Raw genomic sequence first — 27,320 nt, 5'->3', positions numbered from 1 at the left:
CCAACAAAAGCTCTAAAGATGTATCAGACAACATCAGTGTAATAAACATATTAATAAAACAACAGCTGACATACGCTGATCTTTTTCCAGAGGAAATAAACTCTCTGTGGGACTGTTCTTCATTTTCATGTGATGACACGTGTGCAGGTGACAGGTAGGACAGGTGTGACAGCACTGTAGTTTGAGCTGCTGTTAAACTGTGTTGGTGAAAAGTGGTTTTAATTTTCCATCCTCATCATCACTGATCAGAGTGGTCAGAATATTAGAAACACAGCTCAGAGCTCAGACTCTGCCGGGGGACTGACAGTAACAGGATTACTACCCTGAGGGAGCGCTGCCTCCTGTTGGGGGTGAAAGGTGAGCTGTGTTTCTGATGAGCTGATTGGACAGCTGGCTCTGATGTAAACTGCAGGTGGAGGTGGGTGGAGCCAGTCACTCAGTGTGATGACAGACAGCAGCAGAGAGGAGAACAGGTTTGAAAGCCCCTGATAGCTTCAGTGGATAAGGGACTGTTTGTCATTCATGAGGCGGGAGAGGGTCGCTGCAAAGAGGAGGAGGCGTGATGTCACATCATTTCTGTAAAGATTTTTTTAGTCCTCAGTTATTTTAGAATATTTTATTTTTATTTTATAATATTAAAGGTGACATTTAACTTATTTTATGTGGGTCAATTGTATTTAAATTAGTTCTAAACTTAATTTTTAAACTATTGTATCCTTAGGGAGTTTTAATTGCACTGCATTTTGTTTCTTAATTTATTTTAACTGTAGTTCTTGACAAGGGTTACTTGTGTTTTTTTATTGTGTCGAACATGTACTGTATTGTATCGTATGTATGTCCTCGTGTTCTCCTGCCCCTGCGTGGAAGGCACACCCACGCTTTTTCCACTGTGTCGACAGGTGCAACGTTGAAATTCGCCCTTACCTTTACTCGCTCTCACGCATGCAAACATTTCACCCATCAGTACACTCAACACTCAATCACCCTAAGGACCACAATGGAAATAAGCTTCCAGCTTTATTGTGTTTTGTATCCTTTTGATAATGGTGGGCCTGTGTATGTATGGATACGTGTTCATTATCAATAAGGAAGTCAATCAATCAATCAATCAATCAATAAAGCATGAGATTTTGCTTGTTACATACACTTGTGGGTGCCTTCCTCAGCTACCTTAGCAGGTAGCTATAGCCATTGGCCAGGAGCAGATGTCATCAGGTGGTGCACAACCTTCACTGAGTGCTTCGGCCCTCAACCACAACACTCTCTGGTTGGTGGACTGGCAAATCAAGACAATTTTTTTGGCTTAGTGGAGGAGCAGACACATTTTATTGGTTGTATTTTGTATTTTTTTTTACCACCAATTTTTAAAGAAAGCCCACAGGTTTGGAAGACATGTTTTCTTTCAACATTTTAAGTTATTTATTTTTTTTGTCATGAAAAATGTTGACAAATTCTAAAGAAAATATTTTTCTTTTTAAAAAACTGCTATTTTTTTATTTATTTAAAATTTAGTGATTTTGTTTTTTTTTTGTTTTTAAGGAAAACATATTTTGTTATGTTTTGGTTTTGCTGAATTTTTTTTCTTTCAAATTTTTTGGTGATTTAAACATACATACATATATATATATATATATATATATATATATATATATATATATATATACATATATATATATATATTGGTGATTATTAAAAAATATGTATAAAGGCATGTGTTCTTTCAAAATCTTTGGCTTTTCTTTATATAAATTTTTTGTTAATGTTTAAAGAAAACATGTTTGGAGGGCATGTTTTCTCAGAATGGTATTTTTTATATAATTTTGGCAAATTTTTCTTTCTTTCTTTCTTTCTTTTTTTTTTCTTTGAACTTTTTTGGTGATTTTTAAGAGAATATTTATGGTGGGCAAATGTTCTTTAGTTTTAAAAAACAAATCTAAAAAAATTGTTATTTTTAAAAGAAAACCTGTTTGTACGGCATGTTTCCTTTAAGAAAAATCCACCAGTCACTGAGGGAGGCTCAAGAATAAATATTTGTAGCTTCGGGGAGGGTAAAACACAAAGTCACACTTCAGCCACCCGCCTCCTCTGATAAATAAAGAACAGTCCCTAACCTTCATGTGATCAGAGAAAAGAGATCGAAGCAGACACACAATCAAGATAGGATCCACAATTCAAAGTGTAAAATCAACACTCGTAAACAAAACAAACAAACAGAAAGGCAGATAAAACAGGATCACAGGGACAAAACAGACACATTCAGAGAAACAGCAGCATTCATTAATAAACTATCACTCAGCAGAAGTTTACACTGTCCTGAAGCTTCTGTGTTCACATACAGGATCTCCACGGTAACAAGTATGCTGTCCCATTTTTCTGAGTCTTAAAAGTGAAGATAAATAAAATGTTGGCTAATAAAACTCATTAAACTGGATCTCAGGTATTGACTCGACGACGTTTAGTTGTTCAGATATTTTTTCCAGCTGAGTGTCAAACCAGCGAGACGAGCTCAGTGAACTCAGACACAAATCTGTGGTGTGATGTAATCAGTAATAACAGTTTGTTCCTGCAGAAGCTCGTCACCAGTAAGACGTCAATTAAGAAAATATGTTTCCATGACCTTTAAAGTTTAACAGCTCATGAGATGATTGGCTCAGAAACTTTGTGGTGGCAAACTCTGATTGGTTGGAGTGAGAGTATACATGCAAATAACAGAGTGAAGCTCTGACAGAGCAACCCTGCACTGCTCTGGGATCAGCTGTTCCTGTTAGAATCAGAGAAACAAAATGAGATTGGAACAGACATGGAGCTGTCTGTCCTGGTCATAGTTTAACAGAAAATTGTGATTGTTGTTGTTATGACGACATCATACGGCTGCGGAGCCATGACATGTCACACTCACTAGTTTAAGAACTCTGACTGTCCACACTGAGCAGACATTGATGTTCATCGTGCAGCCTGGGCCTATAACCGTGCGTCGTACAATGCCACTGCTCATTTGGTCGTTACTATAAAACCTCACCTCACTTAATTCACCATCCATCGCAAGTGGGTTTGTACAGAAGATCAACACGAACTCATCCCAACTCTTAAAATACCACCATTTTGTTTAAATATGACATGCAGGTTACCCTCCTGTGTTCGTTTGGACGTTCAGGGACAGCGTGTCAATTTCTGTTGCTTACATGCATCGTGTCTTTTCAAAATACACTTCTGTTTTGACAGGAAATGTACAGTTTCTGCTCGTTAGATGCATACAGTGTTTTTCAAAATAAACTTGTGAACATGTGAGAACATGTCAGGGCACCTGGAGGAAACCCACGCTGACACAGGGAGAACATGTCAGAGCACCTGGAGGAAACCCACGCTGACACGGGGAGAACATGTCAGAGCACCTGGAGGAAACCCACGCTGACACGGGAAGAACATGTCAGAGCACCTGGAGGAAACCCACGCTGACACAGGGAGAACATGTCGGAGCACCTGGAGGAAACCCACGCTGACATGGGGAGAACATGTCAGAGCACGTAGAGGAAACCCACGCTGACACAGGGAGAACATGTCAGAGCACCTGGAGGAAACCCACGCTGACACGGGAAGAACATGTCAGAGCACCTGGAGGAAACCCACGCTGACACGGGAAGAACATGTCGGAGCACCTGGAGGAAACCCACGCTGACACAGGGAGAACATGTCGGAGCACCTGGAGGAAACCCACGCTGACACAGGGAGAACATGTGGGAGCATCTGGAGGAAACCCACACTGACACAGGGAGAACATGTCAGAGCACCTGGAGGAAACCCACGCTGACACAGGGAGAACATGTCGGAGCACCTGGAGGAAACCCACGCTGACACAGGGAGAACATGTCGGAGCACCTGGAGGAAACCCACGCTGACACGGGGAGAACATGTCGGAGCACCTGGAGGAAACCCACGCTGACACAGGGAGAACATGTCAGAGCACCTGGAGGAAACCCACGCTGACACGGGAAGAACATGTCAGAGCACCTGGAGGAAACCCACGCTGACACGGGAAGAACATGTCGGAGCACCTGGAGGAAACCCACGCTGACACAGGGAGAACATGTCGGAGCACCTGGAGGAAACCCACGCTGACACAGGGAGAACATGTGGGAGCATCTGGAGGAAACCCACACTGACACAGGGAGAACATGTCAGAGCACCTGGAGGAAACCCACGCTGACACAGGGAGAACATGTCGGAGCACCTGGAGGAAACCCACGCTGACACAGGGAGAACATGTCGGAGCACCTGGAGGAAACCCACGCTGACACTGGGAGAACATGTCGGAGCACCTGGAGGAAACCCACACTGACACAGGTAGAACATGTCAGAGCACCTGGAGGAAACCCACGCTGACACAGGGAGAACATGTCAGAGCACCTGGAGGAAACCCACGCTGACACGGGAAGAACATGTCAGAGCACCTGGAGGAAACCCACGCTGACACAGGGAGAACATGTCAGGGCACCTGGAGGAAACCCACGCTGACACGGGAAGAACATGTCGGAGCACCTGGAGGAAACCCACGCTGACACGGGGAGAACATGTCGGAGCACCTGGAGGAAACCCACGCTGACACAGGGAGAACATGTCGGAGCACCTGGAGGAAACCCACGCTGACACAGGGAGAACATGTCAGAGCACCTGGAGGAAACCCACGCTGACACGGGAAGAACATGTCGGAGCACCTGGAGGAAACCCACGCTGACACGGGAAGAACATGTCGGAGCACCTGGAGGAAACCCACGCTGACACGGGGAGAACATGTCGGAGCACCTGGAGGAAACCCACGCTGACATGGGGAGAACATGTCAGAGCACGTAGAGGAAACCCACACTGACACAGGGAGAACATGTCAGAGCACCTGGAGGAAACCCACGCTGACACGGGAAGAACATGTCGGAGCACCTGGAGGAAACCCACGCTGACACGGGAAGAACATGTCGGAGCACCTGGAGGAAACCCACGCTGACACAGGGAGAACATGTCAGAGCACCTGGAGGAAACCCACGCTGACACGGGGAGAACATGTCGGAGCACCTGGAGGAAACCCACACTGACACAGGAAGAACATGTCAGAGCACCTGGAGGAAACCCACGCTGACACGGGAAGAACATGTCGGAGCACCTGGAGGAAACCCACGCTGACACAGGGAGAACATGTCGGAGCACCTGGAGGAAACCCACACTGACACAGGTAGAACATGTCATTGTGTACCGTTTTGATATTAATTTGGTTTCCAAGCTGAACAACAGGTTTGCTCTAAACGATGTGCACCAGGCTATTACCTATGTTTTTTGGTTGATCTTTATGTAACATTTTTGTTTTTATTTCACACTATCCCATGCCAGTAAAGCCCCTGTTGATTAAACTGTCCTAAACCCTGCCATATTAAAAGGCAGTGCGCCTGTGCAACACAGCAGGGTGACCAACGCACCGCTGATTCTGTTTAAATATTTTACGTCTGTTTTCTTTAAAATCGCCAAAAGGCTTTTTTCAATTCCAGGATTTCATCTTCAACTTTTAACATCAATGCTTCACTCCAAAAATATAATTTTATTTCGCTCATAATGCTCCTGACTCTTTCAGCTGTGACCACAGGACTTTGCTCTGTACAACTTTTAACTGCAGTAAAATATCTGAGTCCTTCTCCCAGCAGACGTTGATCTGCTGTGATGAAATGATGCGTTCACACGAACCCTGGTGTCATTACTGACTTCTTCTGTTTAACTGTCAGTAAATCACAGACACTGAACCAGTTTGTGGAGACAGAAACAAAACATCACAGGAATCTGTGGGAACATCGTGTGTTCGTGTGTCGGGGTGGAGGCGACATACATTAGACATACATTAGAGAACAACACAGAGACAGAGAGACACAGAGAGACAGAGAGACAGAGAGAGACAGACGTGTCTCGTCCACACTGAGGTTCAGTCCAAAAACGTCCAGAAGGTAAGACCACACTCCGTCTGTCTCTGTCTCTGTCTCTGTAAACAGCAGGAACTACTTGGATCCTTTACTGATACCACACTGTAAAATACTCACTGCATTAAATATGTTCGTAAAGTTAATCAGTAAAATTCATTTAATGTATTAAAAGTGACTGTTGTGGTATCTGACCTCATCAGAGGATTGTGACTCAGCGCAGGATGTTTCTGTTTGAGCTGGAGCTCATTCTTATCTATTAACTAATGATTATTTTTGTTATGGATTCATCTGAGTTATGACGGGCCCAGGGCCAGGCTTTGCATCGAAACAGCTGCCGTATGTTTTATAGTATCATCACATGATCAAATTCAGATACACACCCAATCATCACTGCAAATCTGTATCTGACAACAATACCAAATAAAATAAGAAATGATTCATTGAAATGATTTTTTGAAATAGTTTATTTATAGTTTCTGTATAAAGAAGAAAGAAACACTAATGGAGATGTGTTTGACTTGTGGAGGGCAGATACAGCATCTGCAGTTCAACGTGAGTTCTTCTTTGAACACCACAAATTTCTGAGGTGGCGAGTTGAGTCACTCACAAGGGCCCGTTCTCTGCTCCACTCAGACTCAGTGTGAGGGTTTTTGTTTATTAAATATTTTGTCTTTATATTTTAGTTTATTTTTCCTTCTCTTTCCAACCAAACATCTTTTTGTAAAACCCTGATGACATTTTCTCAGGGAAAGACCTGACGACCTGACAGTGTACGTTGGGGCTCCAGCTGTATTTAGTGCAAGAGCGGACTAAACCATTTTACGCCTTGAAGGGGTGAGACGGGCCTCAGGGAGCGTCCACAATTTTATTTACACAAGGTCTTTCAACTGATTTATTTAGCTGATTTAATTTAGTTTTTGGCCTGTCTTACTTACAAATAAAAAAACTGCAAACAAAACCAGCCTTTTTTGACTTAAAATCTTTCTCCAATTTCAGGAATTAGTCAGAGTCACTTTCTTCACATATTATCTTCAAAGTGTACTGTTATAAATAAACATTTTTGGAAATATTACAATAATCTGGAAAATTACAACATGTCTTTCTCCTAAAATAATTCAACTTTCAAACTATTGCAATTTTTTGTCTTGAAACACTATGACTGAAATATTTTAAGTATTATTTCAAAATACTTCAACTTTAAATTTAAAATGTAAAAACTTAGAAAAATATTCTAGCTCAGTTATATACTTGTAAAATACGTTTGTTTGTAAATACTTCAACTTTTTCAGTATCACATATTGTTCTGACTGTTTCTGTAAATGTTTAAACTGCTTCTCATCAGACTTTGTTAAAAACATTTTAAGTTACATAAAATTTGATGAACAGATTTTGTTGTTAAATTACAACGTAGAATAAACAAAGCTGCAGGACTGAATCTTCACGTTTAACGTTTGTTTCCTCAGAGCTCTGACTCGTGTTGATCAGTAACTTTATTTTTAATATCACTGAGATATTATAATTGCTCAACATAAATACGTGTCGACAACATTAATTAATCTTTTAAAACAGAATCATCTCAGGAGTGAAAACAAAGCAGAACCTTGAACCCTCTCACAGGTTCCCCGGGTCCACATGGAGCTGCAGGTCACAGGCTATTCAAAAGATCCACGTGGTTTTTCGTTGGAGTTGCAGAGACGCTGATGGCTGAACGTCTCAGAGATGCTTGTCAAACTCGTTCTTGTCTTGTTTTTCGGGCTCTTTAGTTTGAGGGCTCCCGGCTGATCTCAGAGCTGTCAGCTGAACAACAGGTGACATTTACAGGTGAAGCGTCTGCAGGTGTTTCACCCCTGACAGTCAGTGACCCGTTAGACCTGTTTGTCTGCAGCATTAACAGGGTTTAAAAAGATGTGGGTTTAGTTTGATCTGCTGTTGATGCAGATACCTTCATGAAGACACGTTCAGGGCTCACTGACACTCGTCATTTAAAATAAAATCCACATGATGAAGAGTTTTTCATTCACATGCAGACACACATCTGTGTCACTGTTGGTCAGATCAGAAATCTGATTCTAAGACAGGTCCTTCCAAGTTGAGTCCTACAGAGACTATATAGGCAAGACTCCTTCCTACCATTCCTCAAACACACGCTGTAACAGGTTAGCGAGTACCTAGGTGTTCGTCATTGAAGAAGCCCCGCCTCCAATTAAGGCAAATTGTGCACAAAGAATTGTGGGTACTGCATGTAAACATGTACTTAAGTTACTTCTGTAACTGTGTCTCTGAGCAACCTGTTTTATCTTTACACTGAATGCACCATTAACATGGTGTTAGCCTGACCTTAGCATGATGTTAGTATGACTTAAGCATGACTTTATGCTTAGTTTTGCATGATATTAGTTTAACCCGCCACCTCCGCACGCCCTTTGCCAGTCTCCCTCTGCGCCTCTCCTCGGGCTCTGCATTGTGTTTTGTTGTTAAATGTGGCGGTGGAGCGCCGTGCTTGCAGGTACAAAGGAGGCACTGAAAGCGGGGTCCTGGATTGTGGTCGACATGGACCACAGTTTTATTCTTCAAAGCAAACATTCAATGCGATCCCTGCTGCTGGCATCTCATCCTCAAAAGTACGGCACCAGAGACAGTTAACAATCTGAACATGGCGTCCCAAAACAAAAGCAAATCTTAAAGCTACGGCATCATGCCAGGGACAAACAGTGCGAAATGCTACATTTTTTGTAAAACAGACAACAGCGCCTTCTACTGCCTTAAATAGGTATCTGCCATGCATCAGCATGAGTGTACCTTGATGTTAGCAGGACGTAAGTATGACATTAGTATGACTTTAGCCTGTGTTTTGCATGATGTCATCACAACTTTAGCATGTATGTAGCCTGATGTTAACATGAGTTTAACATGAGTTTAGCATGATTTGAGTATGACTTTAGCATGACGTTAGCGTAAGTGTAGCCTGACGTTAACATGAGTTAAGCATGATGTTAGCCTGTTTTTAGCATGACATTAGCATGACTCAAACATGACCTGCTGTGTCTCTTCCAGCTCTCTGTTAGCTGACTGTCCTCCTCCAACATGTTCCACCTCCTGCTCTACCTGGCTGCACTCAGTCAGCTCACAGGTAAACACACACCTGACTTCACCCAGCTCCACCTGCACCACCTAAACTCACGGTGTCATCTGTTCTCATAGCTCTGAGGAAAAACTGTTGTACTTTGAGAATAAAACTTCAGTATTACAACTTTTATCTCAAAATATTATTATTATTATAATATATGGTTATTATTATCATTAAAATATTATGAATATAATCTTTGGAAAAAAATTAAATATTATGACTTTATCCTTGAAATAATATCAGTGAAATATAATATATATTTTTTTGCCTGAATATTACAACTTTAATCTTACATATTTTAACTATAATCTCAAATTATTTGATTTCTGTAATTATGACTTTTTCTTCTTGAAATATTACAACCTTACTCTCAAAGCATTTTTCTTTCAATCCAGAAGCATTATGATTTTATCTCCAATAATTTCTCTAAATCGTAAAAACATTTTCCCAGAATATTGTAACATTTTCCCTTTTAAGACTTAAATCTCAAAATATTACAATTTTTTAAAAAAAGAAGCCCACCTTGATATGGTGACTCAAATCTCAAGACTTGATTTCTTTTATCTTTAAATATTATGACTTAAAAAACAGTTTTTTTTTCCTTGAATGATAGAAATCAACATTTGATTTTAATATAAAAATATTATGAATTTAAACTTGAAACATTTTGACATAAATGTTGAAAAGAAAGAAAGAACTTTTCCTGAAAATATTCCACTTTATTTATTTATTTTTTTGTCGAATTTCAAACACTTATTTCAAGATTTTCAAAAAATATTGACTTAATCTTGAAATATTCTCTTGATACTAATATTTCAAATATAGCTTTCTCTTTGAATATTATAAACTGAATCTCAAAATATTCTGACTTTTAACTTTATTTGTCACTGTGAGATAACATTTTATTTGCAGCTCTTCCAGATGACTGACTTTATTTCTGAACTGTCACCATGTCTGCAGGTGGACAACAACAACAACAAATCTCCACCTGCACTGTGACCGGCCCAGCTGTCATTGATTTCAGCAGCAATGTTGGCGCTGTCGGAGATCACTGCGCATATACTCTGGTGTCAGGTGCGGGCCTCCAGGTGATTGGTGCTTTCAAGGAACGCCGCCGTCAAGACGTTAGTTTCTTGGACCATGTGATCCTGCAAGTGGACGGGGCGAGTGATAACGTTCAGCTGAATCAGGGCGGTAAAGTGCAAGTAAGCAACCTGCAGCTACACTGACTTTTAAAAAAGTTCTCATTGGATCAATTCAACAGGCAGCAGAATGTTAACTACCTCACATATGCAGATGATACTCTACTTTATATTTCAGAAAACCATCAGACTTAACGACTTGGTGTGGAGAATTATTAAGACAGAACTCAGATACTTCACATACTAATACTTCAGTGATCACAGACATCACAGATAAAGACAACATGTTACTACAAAGACACAAAACAACAAAGTGATGCAAAAGGACCAAACAGGAGTGTTTTCAGTCCGAGGTTAACTTTCAGCAAGAAGTTTGATGAATCCAGGCTCAGGTCTAACTGATTAACTGATCACTGGTTTGTTCTCAGTTGTGTTTGTCGGTTTCTGCAGGCGGGCGACACAACTCTGAGCCTGAGCAGCACGCCTCAGACTGAGAACAGCGTGGAGCTCTCAAAGGACGAAAACACAGTCACTGCCAAAGTGACGCTCTCCGCCCACACCATCACTGTCATCTTCGATGGCACCACTGCACACATCCACATGACAGGTGCAGAGATACACATCCTACGTGGTTAAAAAAGTACTTGTTGTGTGTATGTGCTGGATGATGGGATGTAGTGGGGTCAAACACAAAACCTGACAATGTGAGTCTGGTACAGACCGAAGATTCACAATGACACGAAACAAGACAAGATTCACTGACAAATTAATTGTCTTATACTAAACATGTTTTCCCCACAAAAACAACATACTAACATTATTAGCACAAGCCTATGGCATTATACATTGTATAAATTAACCTAGCAGCTAGCTGAGTTTTTCTCTACTCACATGAAGCCAGGATAAATCACACACAGGACTTAAGATGCAGGTCTTCAGTCAGTTATGCTGTATTTAACACCTTAGATTTAGTTTCATCCACAGGTCTGTGCTGATTCTTTCACTCCCTAATAATGCTTTGTCGTCTTTGGCGATGTGGTCGTCCACTGACATCAGTCCGATCAGCTGCTCCTGTGCGCTCAGCTCATAGGCGGAGCTCAAACTCAAAGTACTTCAGTGATATTTTAAATCTGTTTGACACAAGGTGCAGGTTACTGACTGTCAGCTGAGCTGTCTGAGAGTTTTTAAAGTGAGAGGAGACGTTCAGAAGCTCAGTGGTGTCATTATTTTCCATCACTGCAGCAGCAGGGAGCTGGATGTTCAGACCTTAATCACATCGCGATTAATGCGTTAATGCCTTCATCTATAACGCAATTGGTTACCTCCTGCGTCTGTTTTGGATGTTCAGGGATGGCATGTCAATTCATGCTTGGTTACATGTATTGTGTCTTTTCAAAATAAACTTCCATTTTCACAGGGAATGAACAGTTTCTGCTCCTTAGATGTAGACAGTCTTTTTCAAAACAAATTTTCATGTAGGCTGGAGCATAACAGTGATCCACATCAGGAGCAGGACAGCAGCTCACATTCCCACCGTCACACCGGTCCTTATTCCCCATAAAGCACACTCCTCCTCTCCTCCTCTCCCAGAGTCTGACCGGCATATAGAAACAGAGTCACCTGGTTGAATGGTGCTGTCCAGGATTAAGCCAAGTTTCAGTGAATCATATGATGTTACAGTTCCTGATATCCTGTTGGAAACTGATGGAGGTCGTCCAGTTTATTTTCCAACACCTGTACAATAGCTCAAAGGATGCTAGCTCAGGTGGTGTTCATCCTTCTCCATCTTTTCCTCGATGTTTACCGATGTTTACATTTGAAAACCTCAAGCTGGCCAGCTTTTAGTTAGCAGCAGAAGTCAGCAGGAGGAAACATCTGTGCCTACGTCAGCAATTTTCATAGTGGCCAAACAGTGGTACTGCAGTTTCCAGGTTCATGTGACACCCTGAAGTCCAAAAAGACTTTTCCCCATTGACTTACATGGCGAAAGAAACGTCTGTAAATCAGTGGATGCATTTCTTTGAGCATAACCAAGTGAAATGACTCATCCCGCTATTGTGATTTGATCCATTTGGTCTGATAACATTTGGAAAGTCTAGAAAAGCTCAGCTTACCTTCCTTAAGTCTTTAATGCACCTGCTCTATGGGCCCAATGATGCAGAAGCAGTGCCAGTCATTAGGGTAATCTCACACTGCCTTCATGCGCAACTTAGCAACTTTTATAGGAATGAACGGGGCCCCACCACCAATTTTCGTAGTGGCCAATCAGTGGTACTGCAATTTCTGGGGTCCGTCCTGTGATGCCCTGCGGCCCAAAAATACATGGGCCCACACTGTGAAAGAGATGCCTATAAATCAGTGGATACACAAAATGACCTGTCTCGCTATGATTTGATTCATTCAGCCCGATAACATTTCCAAAGTCTCAAAGAGCCGCATGACCAAATCATTTTGTCACCATTCAAGTTAGCAGAGCACGCAAACAGAAGTCAGCCACTCGGCCGGCGGAAGTTGGCCGCTTGGCTGCCATAAGTATCTAGCGTACTTGCTCTATGGGCCCAAAGATGTGGTAGCAGCACTGATCTTCCAGGTGATTTCATACTGCCTTCATGCACCACAGAGAAACTTTCATGGGAATGAACGGTGCCCGCCACCAATACTCTATCCAGGTCTCTAAATGCATCCATGGAGTTTACGGACTGGTGACTCGTAGCCACCACCGTCCAACGCCAACCACAAAAGCACCACCAACACGTACAAAATAGACATAAGACCATAAGCATTGGTGCAAACTGGCAGGTTTTCAAAACTTTGCAGGCCGGAGTTTCGCAAGTAAGTGTGAGTTTAACTTGTCTCGTGGTGAATCTTCGGTCTGAACTCAGCTTTGAAATCATTCAGAGAGATGAATGAGCAGCTTTATGTTCTGATCCAGATCAGGGTCAGTCGTTACAGGGACTGGAGTGCATGTGGAGGTATTAACTGTTTTGTCTCTGCAGGATCGCCCACCCAGACCCAGACAGGTTTATGTGTGGACTCCAGCAGCTCTCAGGATGAACTGAAGGACGATGACTTAAGCTCCGACAGGTAAGAGATATCTTCAGCACCTGGACGTTCACAGACCGCTGCTTCATCACATTACTGAGGTCTTCTGCTGTTTGTTTGTTGCCCCCTAGCTGTGGGAAGCAGTCCACTGAATCTAACACAGACGGGATCAAGTGCTCCAAGATGACTCAACAGTGAGTGGAGCCACACCTGAACACACACTTTCCTCTTATCCAATGAAACATCAGATATGTGTCACACATTGTTTATCTCCCGCTACAGCTGTGAGCTCCTAAAGGCGGCGCCGTTCACCTCCTGTTCCATCGACCCTGATCCCTACTTCACCGCCTGCAAGGATACGCTATGTAATTACCCAGCGGTGGACGGTCTTGGTTGTCAGTTCCTGGAGGCGTACGTCGGAGTCTGCAGACTGCAGAATGATGCCACACTGGACGACTGGAGGTCACAGACCGGCTGCTGTAAGAGCGTCCATCACTACCGCCTGCTCTGCAGTTACCAACAGTCCAGCAGTGGTGTCTGATCAAACTATCTGTGTCTGCAGCACTCTCTCAGAGCTCCTGTCAGAACACCTGTGGCGCTCATGAATTCTGTGGCGAAGACATCAGTGGTAACCCCGCCTGTCTGTGTCGGGGTCACTTTGCTTCCAAATACAGACAGGCAGATTCTCTGGGTAAGAAATCAGATCTCACTCCGTCCACCATCACCAGTCTTCACAGGTGTCCCTGAAACTGTCTCACAACATTTAAGAATTTCTGATATTTTTTCGAAGAGGACGTGACGAGAGGAACGGATCAGCACATTTCACTGCCGTCGCCCACCTGAAACACTCTGTGTGTTTGGAGGGCGATGTCGTGAACGTCAGCTCTGGGAGGTGAAGGGTTAAGAGGAAGGTTGTTGTGTTTCCAGTTGAGGAGGAATACAGCAGATGGCAAATCCTCAGAGGAGTGCAGGAGCTTTATGTTGAAGTAAAACACTACAGTCGGAGGAAGTGATATAAACGCTGACTGTGAGCCTCAATGAGGACATGAGAAACTGTTGCTTGACAACAGTAACATTACAGAAACAAAGATAATCATGTCTCAGAAGTCTGAAATTCACCGTTAACGAACATAGACACAAATTTTAATTCACATTTAACACAAAATAAATATTTAAAGTTACGGTGTGTCAGATTTAGGGGGATTAAGTGGAGTCTAGCTGTCAGGATTACAGACAGCAGTGTTAATTCTTGACAGATTTAGTTGACGAAAATTTAAAATGTTTTCATCAACTTTTAGTCCTGATGTTTTCTATATGTTCTTCTCTTTAAAATAATTTAGTGAGACTAATTCATGGATCATAAATCAGACTCAAGGTGACAGGTTGTATAACATAATGTGTGTGTCATGTCTCCAGCAGTGTGTGACAGGTTTAAGGGCTGATTTGCGAGCACACACTTCCTGATCATCATTTGAAAAGCTCAACATCTCTCTATTGATGCTCTCAACAAATAACTAATGTGAGCCAACTAGGATTTGTCCCCAGGTTCATTGTAAACTCTGACTTATCCATGTGACTGTTAAGAAGCAGAAACATAACTTGTTTCTTCATGTGCAACATGTTAGTCTGGACGTTTAAACTGTTGTCCTCTCACAGAGTTGGTGATTCAAACTAAACTTTCATCTCTGTCAGAGAAAACTGATCTGAGTTCAGACTGTTTACTTACAGCACAGCTACACTCACAGATAACTGAGCCTCCTACCTGCCTGTCAAACACCACCAACCCACAAACCTTCTCCAGTCCGGACTGAGTGGAGTCCTGCGGGGTGAAGCTGTGAAGGCTGCGAGCGGAGCTAGCTGCTAACAGCCACCGCTGCAACTAACAAACTCCACAAATCCATTCAGCAGCTCCACCATCCACAGTCAGACACACACGGCTGATTATTTACTGCTGAGTTACAGCTCACAACTCGCACCAACGGCTGATGCTGCTCCGCTCTGACTGTTTCTGCTGGATACTGAAATGTTAACCAGCCTGTCGCTCATGCTGCATCTGTAGATAATTACAAGCACGGCCGTTCTCGGCTTTTGATGTCGACAGTTTACCACTGACATTTTCACCACATCTCATCAACGAAAATGACACTTAGATTTCATCTTAGTTTTTATTATCAGGATCTATTTTTAGCTCATCATCGTCTTGTTTTCATCGTGGAAAAAAGGTTGTCTATAATTTTTCTTTTTTTTTCTGATTTTTTTTGTCATAGTTTTGTCAACGAAATTAACACTGACAGATTTGACTAAAACTTCTCCTGGTTGGAATTATACACTAAAGAAAACACACTGATTAGATTATACTGACTTTCTGTCCCCCTAAATCTTACACACTGGTCCTTTAAAAATGCTTTTCATTTGTTCTTAATTTTTGATGTACGAACAGCAAAACTATTTTTTCTTGTTTGTTTCTGTCTCTTCTCAGAAGTTTGTGAAGCAGCAAACAGAGGTATACAGTTGTGTATCATCTGCGAAACATATGATATTTGATATTGTGCTGACTCATGATGTTTCCCAGAAGCAGCAGGTGAAAAAAAAGTAGAAAGGGGCCCAGAATACTTCCCTGGGGAACGCCTCAATGAATATTAACACAATACAACAATACACTAACAGAAAACTTTCCTTTTTCCCTGTTCAGGTGACGCGACGGTGTGCGGGGACAACACGGCTTCAGTTTCTCTAGCTGCTTGTCTCCTGGCAGAAAAAGGCATCCACCACTCTGACTTACATCTCAACGAGCAAAGCTGTGGAGGGGAGATTGATGAAGACAGTGGTATGGTGACCTTCACCTTCAAGTCCAGCAAGTCCTGTGGAAGTTTGATCACGGTGGGCGCCTCTCCTTTACTAAAGGCCTCCAACAAATTGTTCTGAAGTCTCCTTTCTGACGTCAGTTTCAGGGAACTGAGTCCAACAAGCTTTGCAACTTTCCGAAAAAGAAAATCTGACAATCAGGCCCACAGGGTTTGAACTAATTTTTAACACAACTACTTCCATCATCAGCTGAGCGTTACACCACAAATGTTTTTTTAATATCGTCTGAAAGTGTCCTCCATTTGTACGATTTGTGGCTGCAGAAATGCCGTCAATATAAATGTAGTCTGTTACAGCCTGATAAGCACTTTGTCTGAAAAGGCCTTGAGTTTAAAGTTTCCTGCATCTCTAATATCCTGCAGTGACACCATCTGACTCCCTCTGACTCTGCAGGCCAAAGAAAACAAAATCTTCTACGAAAACACCATCACGACTGACAGCTCCACTGGTCCGATCTCTCGTCAAAACCCGGTAAAAGTCGACTTCTCCTGCTTCTACAACCAGCCGGAAGACAAGAGCATGGCCTTCACAATAAAAGGAAGGTGAGAAGGTCAACACCTTGTACCATCGTAAGTCACAGCTTTTAAAGGGAAATTTCGGTTATTTCAACCTGTCTCCTATCGTTCTAAATTTGTTTCACTTGAAACAAATTTAGGACGATAGGAGACAGGTTGAAAGAAACCGAAATTTCCCTTTAATAATCTTGTAGATCCTGTCCCTCCTGGATGCTGTGATCACAGCAATTCAGACAAATTCAGCCAATCCCTGTGAATTCTGCGTGACAATCACCACAACCTTACCACAAATTTGACCATTTAAAACAGATAAAATCACGGGGCGTTGGTGGCTTAGTGGTAAAGCAGGCGCCCCATGTACAAGGCTGTTGCCGCAGCGGCCCAGGTTCAAGTCCAGCCTGTGGCCCTTTGCTGCATGTCAACCCCCTCTCTCTCTCTCCCCTTCAAACTTACCTGTCCTGTCTATTAAAGGTAAAAACACCCTAAAAAAATATCTTTAAAACAGATAAATCTCATGTCCCTAACCCAGATATCGGACCCCAAGATGGCACCTATTCATTCCAGTGTAGTAAACGCCAAAACAAGCTTCACGCTTCAGGTTTACGTCAGTAGTACGCGGCCCAAAGAATATGCGCAGTAGCATTTCTCCCGTTGGCCCCGCCCACATGTGCCCGCTCAGACTTTACATTGTGATGATGTCACAGATTTTTAAAGTCTCTCAGCTTGAGATACGTTTTACAAATATAAAACCTCCATGGATCAAAAATTCAGAATAGAGAGAGTCATGATTGGGCTACTTGCAGTTTGAGGTGTCTCGTAACAGTTTTACAGGCGTCTCTTTTATAATGGCGGTCGATTTTTGGGCTGCATTTTATTTCATTTTGCTGCAATACTGCAAGTGGCCACCGGGAAACATTAGAGGCAAGGCTGAGTGGTGTTTCTGGGGGCCTGTTGGGACAGAGTCACACACACTCTGCTTACTGTTAGCATCACACGCAAATGTTACTCAACGTCTGTCAATGGGTTTAATGACAGAGTCGAACTGTTTCAGTATCGGTGTGAGATTTTTGGGACCATTTAATGGCTTGGTGTCGGATGTTAGCCACTGTGGCTGTGTTCATGCTAACCAGGCAGTGAGACAGACAGAGAGAGCAGGAGGAGAGTAGCTTATGGAGTCCTTCAGTGCTACTCTGAATGGCAGCTATAGCTTATCGGTGGCAATCAGCTGTTGCTGGACGTCAGGATGTCAAATTGACTCAGCAGCAAAAACAGGTTAGAAAGATAAAGACAGACGGTAAAGGCTAACGTACAGATCACAGTGTAACAGTGAACCATCACATCACTGATGATCGAGACAGGAGACAATTGATGATATTCAACCAGCTGTGTGTCATCACAGTGTGCGCAGATGAATGATATTTGACATATAGCCGCTTGAATATCAGCAAAGTTTCCCTGTTTCCTCCACTGGTTCCCGTAGAGCAGGTCGGTCTTCATCCACTGTCAGAATAATTAAAACTCAAAAGCAGCATGTCTTCACATTCAGTAGGCTGTACCTTCAGGAGCGAGCTAACCCTACACACTTCAGGGTTTCATTTTAGAACGAGGAGGACACGTACATCTCCTTCAGCTTCTCCGGCTAAGTATCACCGATACACAACGAGCTCCAGACACGACGTTTAGATCGACAAACCCAGCCTGAAAATGAAGAAAATCTGAAATGACTGAATGAGAGTCAATGGGACACAGAGGTGAAGCTGTCGGACCCTTGTCTGAGCTGGCCGATGCTATGCTAGGATTGGCCAGTCTATGTTTGAGGGGAGGGACTTAGTGAAGGTTGATTAGAGCTGAGTTTGTGCAGGAAAAACTTTGTCAAGCACCAAGGTTCAACAAGTAGTAGTGATGTGCTGATCTGACCCGTGTGTGTGTGTGTGTGTGTGTGTGTGTGTGCGTGCACCCTGCAGCGATGGTTTAAAGCAGATTGTAGCTGGATCTTGGAGTTACAGTGTGAAAATGGGAATGTTCTCCGACCTCGCCTGCACTCAACCCGTCGACTTTTCAAATGGGTTAACGACGGACATGATCATCTACATGAGCCTGGACAGTGATGGGCTGGATCCCTCCATCATCACCCTGGTGATCAAGGACTGCTGGGCAACTGACACGGCGGACGGCAACGGTCAGAGATACAACCTCATCGAAAACGGGTGAGCTGCAGGATTTGTTTCACAGAAGAACACAGAAACACAAAAACGTGCATTCACACCTCCATCAGCTGTGTGTGTGTGTGTGTGTGTGTGTGTGTGTGTGTGTGTGTGCAGAGAACTCAGGAAAAACTGATTCAAAACTCCACTGACATTTTTAACCATTCTAATAACTAAAAATATGTTGTACGTCATTTATTTAACATTTATGGTTTTTAACCAGCTTATGTTTCTGGAATTTGCACATGTGGTTTGTGCACCTTATTGATACCTATATTGTTAATGTCTGGATCTATTGAGAGGCCCCTCACTGCAGTGTGCACTTTAGGCTGAGCTTGATGTGGGTGGAGTCTAACACTGAGCGCCGCCCTGTGTGTGTAATTACCACTGTGTTAGTTGCCAGTTAGTTTGCTGGTATCTCACGACTCCTCTCCGCCTCACTCACGCCTATGAGACTACTTTTTACGTAAGGAGAAAGGCCAGCACCTCCAGAGAGGCTGAGACGGACTTAGTGATGCAACTTGAATTCTGAGAGCTAACCTGCTAACCTGCTAACCCAGTGCTGGGGGCCACAGCAGGCTGGTGTTACATGTTTTCAAGGCTTCAGTGTTCAGAATTTAAAAGTATTGTCCACTTTTCAGTGGTGCCGTAGAGTAAGACAAACATGCTCAGTGTGGGCGGAGGAAAATGTTTGACTCCGCCCACACTGAGTGTCCATGGATCTATTTTCTTTCCAACTCTGTACTGCAGTACTGTACTACTTCAAGCCTCAGTGTGCAGGAATGTCTCCCATCTAACGCTGAAATCATACATTGCAGTCAAACACACAGCGCACTCTAGCGCCTCACTGTTTCAAACGCGTGTTGCAACTACAGTAGCTGCTGTGTACCAAAAAGCTATGATACCATTGATGAAACCATGTCATGGGATGCTTCATGGAGTACTCATTCAGGCTGCTACACAGACACACGTGACGCCAGGTGACAAACCCCCTCCTCACCACGCTGGCTGTGGTTACAGCGTAGGACTGTTGGGGCGGGTGTAAATCCAAACAAACCAATCATGTCTGGTCTTTTGACGACTGACAAGTGGCTCAACCTCACACACCTCATCCCTCTCCTCACATCACTGCCTGTGACTGCATTACCTTTCTCCTTCAGCAGCTCTCTCCACCTGGGAAAGGCTGCCTCGATGTTGACCCTCGTTTTTTGAATTCGCCGCTCACGTTGCCTTTTTGATTCCCTTTGTGCTTTCTTGGCGACGAGCATTGCGTCTCCCGCGATGCTGCATGTGCATGACCCTGCTCTATGCTCAGAGAGTGGGACTGTGTTATGCTGCAGTAGTGCCGGGGTCGTAGCGAAGCGCCTCTTGATCCTCTCCTTCGGCTCCTCAGTCACGCAGCGCTGGCCTAAGGCGGGGCTGTATGTCCCTCGCTGGCGGAGGTATTCTCAAGATGGCGAAACATTATGGAACCCCCCAGGCGACTCACCCACACAATGTACAAACAAATCTGAAATTCTCCTTTTACCAGAATAAGTCAGATTATTGGTGGAGGTAATGAAACACCAGTGATGACATGTTTATGAATGCAGACATCGACAACAATGTTTTTTCCTTTTTTTTCTGCCTAGGCGAGGGGCATATGAACAGCTGTGTTTTGTATTTATTTTGAGTTTTAATGAAAATGAAAACACGCGGGCAGGTTGAGAAGGCATTAAACAGTTTTTGGTTATTTAAAAAAAACTTGTTTGGAGGGTGTGCACTCTTAAAAACTTTTCGGTGATTTTCTTTTTTTTTTTAAACACTTTTGGTCTTTTTTTGTTTCTTTAAAATCTTTGATGTTTTTTTTTTCCTCTAAAAATCTTGGGCAATTTTTTATTTTGAGTTAGGGGAGGGGCATACAAATGTAAATGGCTGTGTTTTGAATTATTTTTTATTTCTAAAAATGTGCCTTACAAACCCACTGGCAGGAAGGCATGTTCTTTAAAAATCACCCAAATCACAGCTAAAAATTGTAAAAAAAAAAAATAAATAAATAAAAAATAATAAAATAAAATTAGATAAATAAAAAAAGAGGCTTTTTCCAAATCCAAGATTTCATCTTCAACTAACTTTCAAACATCAAAGGGTAAGTTTTAAAAAACTACTAACTTATCTGGAGGTTCGGGGAACAGCTCCTCAGCAGGTTAAACATCACAGCTCGTAGTAATTACATTTAGAATATGAACCAGAATCTGTGAATATAGTAGTATTTCTCATTTCTATTATCATACACAGATCATGTTTAGTTTGTCTGACTGTGACTCTGATTGAACTGGTGCCTGAATGGTTGTGGAGATGTTGGATCATGTGGAGACTGTGGATCACAGGAGACCAAACCTTTTGTTTCCTGCCTCTGAGCAGCTGTGGGAACCCGGACGACAACACAGTGAGTGTGGTGCCGAACTCAAAGGGAGGGACCGTCGTAGCATTCCAGATGTTCCAGTTTAAGGGGAACAACGACGGCATAAACTTGAACTTCAACATGAAGCTGTGTCTGAAGAGCAACAAAAGCTGCATGCCGGTATGACTGTTATTATATTCTAGCTCATTATATCCTCTATCAGTCTCCATGTAGTTAAAGTGTCTCCAAGTGTCTCTGTCTGCAGTGCCCCCATGGATACACAGACAATTATCACTGACTTTGATACTGAAAAAAACTTAAACACTGTGTCTGTAACTGTGAATCAGAGTTGCCCGAGCAAACTCCGCAGACGGAGATCTGGACGGCGTCTGTTTGAAGACAAGAAACCAGCCCAAGTCTCCATGTCCTGGACTTAGGTAAGACACGAGTCTGCTGCTGGCTGCTTCCATCAGGCTACAGAGCGTTTCAAAATCAGGTGCATGAACTGGAACAGAAACTGTGTTGGTGGAAAAGAGGTTTGTAATACAGGAGGTAATCAGTGTGATGAAGCTGAAGGTGACTGGATGAAAACGCACCAGGAGGTGGCGTGGCCACAAGGAGGGGAGGGTCTTCATGTGTTCACAACAAAGAACCAACAGAGGTCATTCAGTCTGTTTCCACGTCGTCAGAGGAAATGGATTTATTGTGTCAGACTTTTAAAATCCCTGTAAACATGTCGGTGTGAGTGAAAGTGAATGTGTCACAGTGGGACTAACACACCCAGATCACGTGACTCCTGCATGTATACAGCCAATCAGACCCAAACTGGCCGAGGCGCTCTGAGCATGCTCCACAGTTTCCGCCCCGGGCTTTGACCCGGAAGTCCAATAGCATTAAATGTGTAAGAGAAGAAGAAGCCGGTAACAACATGGAGAAATCTACATCCAGAGCCGTGACTTTTTGGACGGACCAAATGTACAGAGCTGTAAAGTTGTCCACCATGGTAGCAGTTAGCTGCTAGCTAACCGTAGCTAACTTGTTTGTCCATTGTTTGGTCTGTGACGTAATAGGTCAACAGGAAAAAGGTCCAATACTAACAAGCTGAAAGGGGGCATATCTCCACCTATCGTAGAGGAGTCGCACATACTTGGCTCAATAAATGGATTCCCCTCCCGTGCTTGTATACTGGGACAAGGACAGTAGGCCAGTTAGATGTCCTCGTCCAGCTGGGACTGGAGCTCCACTTCACTGTGACTGGAGACAGACTGACTGTTAGAAATGGTTCCTGCAGGTCTGAAGAAGACACGTGTTCATCACACAGCAGGACTGATGAGACCTTTGTTCTGGTTCTTCTCAGGTTGTTTCCATCTTGGAGTGACTGACCGGCCGTCGACCTTCAGAATGATTCGCCCCATATCTACAGTCTCTTCATGTGAGCTCCATTATCACTGGTGTGAAGTCGTGATAAAACAACCACGATTGATTCAGTCCAGTTTATGACATCTGAAGCTGTTTCTCCTCAGGTGGGAGGGAACATTCAGGTCCTGTCTGTACGCATCCAGATATTTTTGGAAAAGAATATTTTTCCCCTCCATTTAAAAAAAAACAAACTCCGTCCACACAACCTGGTTTTACAGAATATCTCCATCTACACTAGAACACTAAAACGACTCCAAACACTCACACGTGCAGTGTTCACACAGACAGTGTTGCTGCTGCTGTAACTTCTGTATTTCCACAACTGGATGCCAGTACTCCAGAACTGTACAGAGCTGTGCAGCCGCTGAATTATCAACAACATGGTCCTGATAATATTTCACAATAAAAGCCTCGTGTTAAATAATGAAGGGATTCTGTCCACAGAAACGTCGTCGGGGACTTTTATTTTGAAACTGAAACAGGAAGCGTTTAGTCAAAAAAAAAATCATGTTTGTGAAAGATATGATAATATGATCATCAAAACACTATTTTCACTGCTTATATTTTGCAGAAAATGCAAAACAGGCGAGACTGCTTATCTCTCCATGTTCTGCAGCTGAGCCGACCTGTGGTCCGGCCGACAGCTGTCTGTCTGTGAAGTGAACAGGCTAACGTTAACACCTCCTGGAGATCTCACTGCTGATTCCCATTCAGTTTAAAACATACAAGTCATGTTCTGGACATGTGAAAGTTTTCCTCCAACAACAATCCCACTCTGGAAAGTGTCCCACCATCTGCTAGTTCCACCGGTCCTGATCCAGAACCGTCGTATCCAGTAGACTTTAAACTGCTGACACTGAGGTGGAGCAGAAACACTGAACGCAGCGGACGCCTCTGGTCATCTGTGAAGTGGTGAGTTTAAAGGGGAACTAATGTTGTTTTCAGCCTGGGCCCTATGTTCAGATCTACTTCTACTTATGTCCTATCACTCATTTAGACAAAAGCAGATCTGAACATAGGGCCCAGGCTGAAAACAACATTAGTTCCCCTTTAAGTGTAAAGTCATCATCAGGCTGAGCGGTGCAAACAAAACATGAGCAAACCAGCAGTCCTCTATTGTTGTTGTTGTTGTTTCCACCACAAAGCATCAATAGGCATGTGTGATTTGAGAAGATGACATCATCGTTTTCCAAACGCTCCGTGTGTTTGTCCTCACAGATAAACAGAGTTTTGATAAATCTCTGTTTCAGTGACCTGAAAATTGTGTGTGGACGAGAGGCCCGAACATGGAGGGAAATATCTGGAAACGTACAGACGGGGCCTCGGTCTGATATCAGCATCACAGATACTGAGCTCCTGAAGGAACTGAATCTATAATCAATACTATCAATCAACTAAACACGGTGAAGGTTTCATTTCATATGTATCTGCACTAACAACTCTTCCTGTGACCTGTGGGTTTCTGTCAGAGCTGATTTCTTCAGTCTGGAGGATGAACTCAAGCTAAAACACGTTAACAGATGAAGCAGCAACACGTCAGCTGATCCTCGGCGGTGACTGTCTGACCTCATCAAGTGTCATCACTGTCAATGCAGCCTGAACTTGTTTCAGCTCTGACGTCACATTTGGTTGAATTTAGGTTGTGAAGTCAAAGTCAGGTCAACATCTAATGTAGTGATGTTCAACTAGCTGCCCGTGGACCAAATCTAGGGTCCCATTTATAAACACTGCGTACGCACAAACGAGGCCTGAAAGAAGTGCACGGCACTTCCCACGCAAACATTGTGATCTGTAAAAACAGACTTGATGGGAGAAACTTTGACCCGTTCTGACAAACATAAGGGAGACAAGAAACTGGCAACACAGATGGTGAGGTGGAGCCTGATTGACTGTACGTGCATTATTAGTACGGATCCGATGCATTTTTTTATAAATGAGACCGCTGGCCTGAAGCAGGGTGCTGCGTGGCACAATGAAAATAAGTTAATTCATGATGGGAGGTTTTTTTCCTTTTTTAATGTAAATGAGGAGCCAGGGGAGGATCCACCTGACCCCTGACACAGGTCCTGGTGGAGCCCCGAATGTCCTCAAATCCAAGAAACACCCCTGTGGACACCTCTGACCTGTGCAGGGCGTTTGTGACCGTCCGCTGGCCTCCTATCATTTTACAAATGTTGAGTATCCCGGGTCAAACGCCAGCGTCGGTGTTTTGTTGGTCTGAAGTTGTGTTAAGTTACCAAACTCCAACGTCGTCCAAACGTCTCCTGCCAGCGTCATCTTCACATCGGAGTACGTCATTTAATAATGAGGTAAAGACAAAAAAACATGTCAACAAAAACATCATAATGTTCCACACAACATGAAATTCTAATGTCATTAGACTTTTAAAATATTCTTGACCCCATTTTCATTACAACCAAATTTAACAGCTGTCCGACAGAAGAGTCCGGCGTCTTTCTGACGTCATGTTGTGCCAGCTGGGTTCTTATGTTTCAGCCTCTGTCAGCTCCACAGTTTTGTTCTTTTACTGTTGTTTCATTTTCATTTCCTGCGTGTGTTTTTGTGTTGTTGTTGTTGTTGTTGATCAGCAGCCGGCAGCTCTTTATAAGAGGCGTCACCGCAGAGAAACATCATCCATCAGCTGTGACTGAAGAGTCTGTCTCACTGACGCTCAGAGACGCTGCTGTTGTCTTCATGTTGTCTCATTGTTTAAGCATCAACAAAAAAATAAATAAAAACAGGAATGTGGGTAAAAGACAAACGAGTTTTGGTGTCTCTCTGTGGACAGACTCCAACAGGCTGCACATCAGCTTCACAGACAGACAGACAGACAGATGTGACTCACCTGAGCTGGAGTCCATCCTTCTCTCCTCCTCTGAGGTGAACTCGTTCCTGTGACACCATTTTGTTTCCTGTCAGATCTCCTCACACTGATCTAACAGCAGGCTAACTGTTAGTATCATTAGCATCAGCGAAAACATAAATATTGTTGTTGGAAGTGTCTGAAGGCGGCCATGTTTGCTCCACAGCTTCTTCACCACACCTCTGTCCACTCTCACCTTCAGTCACATGACAGGTATGAACTCCATCTCCAGACTCCACAGGAAGCGAATTTGCAAACCCTGGGCTGGTGAAGGAATGGCCCGCCTTACTCTGCCTCTGATTGGCTCTCCCTGACAACCAATCCCACACCTCTTGTCTAAACCTAACCAATCCCACCAACAAAGGCAACCAGAACCAGCCAATAAGTCTGGGTCGATCCGTCACCATCCTAGGATTGACAAGTTGCCCACAGGAAGGACTCGCTGACTTCAACTGTCGGGGTCGGGGAGTGAAGGAGGCCAAGCGACGGCGTGAGACATTTAACATATGAAATATGAGTAACTTTATTCTGTTACACTTTAAACTGGTGATATTCTCAATACAGTTACTGTCTCAGAAACAGACACCTGAAGGAATTAGTTTTGTTGTATTTGCTCTGACACAATGTCTGAGTCGGCTGTGAGCGACACAGAGCTGCTGTTTGGAGCTAAACTTTTATCAGATGCCTTGTTTGTCTTTATTCCTGTTGTTTGCTTTGACCATGGACGAGGAGCGTCTGATTCATGAAGCTGAAATGAGGATTTATCTCCATGATACGTCTTAATTTCATCACAGAAACCTTCACAGGGTGTCAGCTGTGTGGAGGGAGATCAACATGGAGGGGAAAGTTTCAGGTTAATAACCATCGCTAATAACAACCTGCCAACTGTTGATTATATTGTTGCCAGTCTCCAGTGGAGTGCACAGCTGATTGGTAGCCTGCAGTGTTTGTTTAGATGATGCTACAGATGTGCATATTTAACTGACTGAATGTGAACAGAGAGCGTCGCTCGCTTGCTACCAGGACACAGTTTAAAAGTCATATGAGGAATTTTCCATAATCAGATTAAAAAACGATGACGACAGAGGAGACGCACGGTCAGGACACTGTCAGGTGTTCCAGGCCTGGAAAGACCCCAACAAGAGTTCAGGAAGATGATTCTGAAGTATTTTAAACATAATCCATAATATTCAGAATCTGTTATTTAGTCTGAGTGATGTGATGAGACCAAACGCTGGCTCCACATAGGGACATTCACGTTGGCACATCAGCCACTGTACTTCCTCTGCAAAGAGCAGCGTCAGGAAAACAATTTTTTATACCTTTGCACCAAAAACAGGAGACATTATGTCTTCAGTTTGCTCATCCGTACAACCGTCTGTCCATCCATCTGTCCGTCCGTCCATCCGTCCGTCTGTCCCATCCTTGTGCATGTAACATGTCAAGAACACCTGAAGAGAATTTCTTCATATTCAACACAAACATTCTCTTTGATTCGTCAACTGATTGGATTTCAGTGGTCAAAGGTCAAAGGTCACTGGGGTGGACTGGTGGGCGGAGACATTTGGGGGGGTTCCCAGTCACTGTGTCTTTACCACCCTCTTGGAATAGATGACATCACGATTGGGTCTGATTGTCAAAGACTTTTCACATTTCACATGTGAACATGTAAATAAACGACTGAACTGTAATTATAAATGTGAAATGACGGCGTCGCAGGTTCTACAGTTATATGAGTCATTAATCAGACACAAGGCTGTGGAGTGACAAAGTGTGTATTTATATTATATCTTTCCATCCCACACA

The 27,320-nt window shown here is 43.2% G+C and overlaps 1 protein-coding gene and 1 long non-coding RNA gene across 2 annotated transcripts; both read left to right on the top strand.

The window, feature by feature from the left end:
• Positions 1-10,031: 10,031 nt before the first annotated feature.
• On the top strand, positions 10,032-18,856 carry LOC125892370 (alpha-tectorin-like). The gene is made up of 9 exons (XM_049582339.1): positions 10,032-10,286; positions 10,674-10,830; positions 13,220-13,307; positions 13,397-13,459; positions 13,548-13,744; positions 13,828-13,956; positions 15,958-16,145; positions 16,524-16,672; positions 18,610-18,856. Exons 1-9 carry the CDS (start codon positions 10,032-10,034, stop codon positions 18,854-18,856), a joined length of 1,473 nt encoding a protein of 490 aa, XP_049438296.1.
• Positions 18,857-21,348: 2,492 nt separating this feature from the next.
• Positions 21,349-22,709, top strand: LOC125892193 (uncharacterized). Its single transcript, XR_007449715.1, has 3 exons — positions 21,349-21,412; positions 21,580-21,669; positions 22,590-22,709. It is a non-coding gene; the product is annotated as an uncharacterized LOC125892193 (long non-coding RNA).
• Positions 22,710-27,320: the final 4,611 nt, after the last annotated feature.

This window comes from Epinephelus fuscoguttatus, linkage group LG7 (assembly GCF_011397635.1).
Source record: "Epinephelus fuscoguttatus linkage group LG7, E.fuscoguttatus.final_Chr_v1".
Lineage (NCBI taxonomy): Eukaryota > Metazoa > Chordata > Actinopteri > Perciformes > Serranidae > Epinephelus > Epinephelus fuscoguttatus.
Note: the sequence above shows the minus strand (reverse complement) of the source record. Positions and strands in the feature narration are given on the sequence as shown.

Excerpts from the sequence above, each read along its gene's own strand:
- LOC125892370 (XM_049582339.1), top strand. The coding sequence starts at position 10,032 with ATGTCTGCAGGTGGACAACAACAACAACAAATCTCCACCTGCACTGTG. Across the intron at positions 10,287-10,673 it reads ATCAGGGCGGTAAAGTGCAA|GCGGGCGACACAACTCTGAG; the intron begins GTAAGCAACCTG and ends CGGTTTCTGCAG. Across the intron at positions 13,957-15,957 it reads CAGACAGGCAGATTCTCTGG|GTGACGCGACGGTGTGCGGG; the intron begins GTAAGAAATCAG and ends TTCCCTGTTCAG.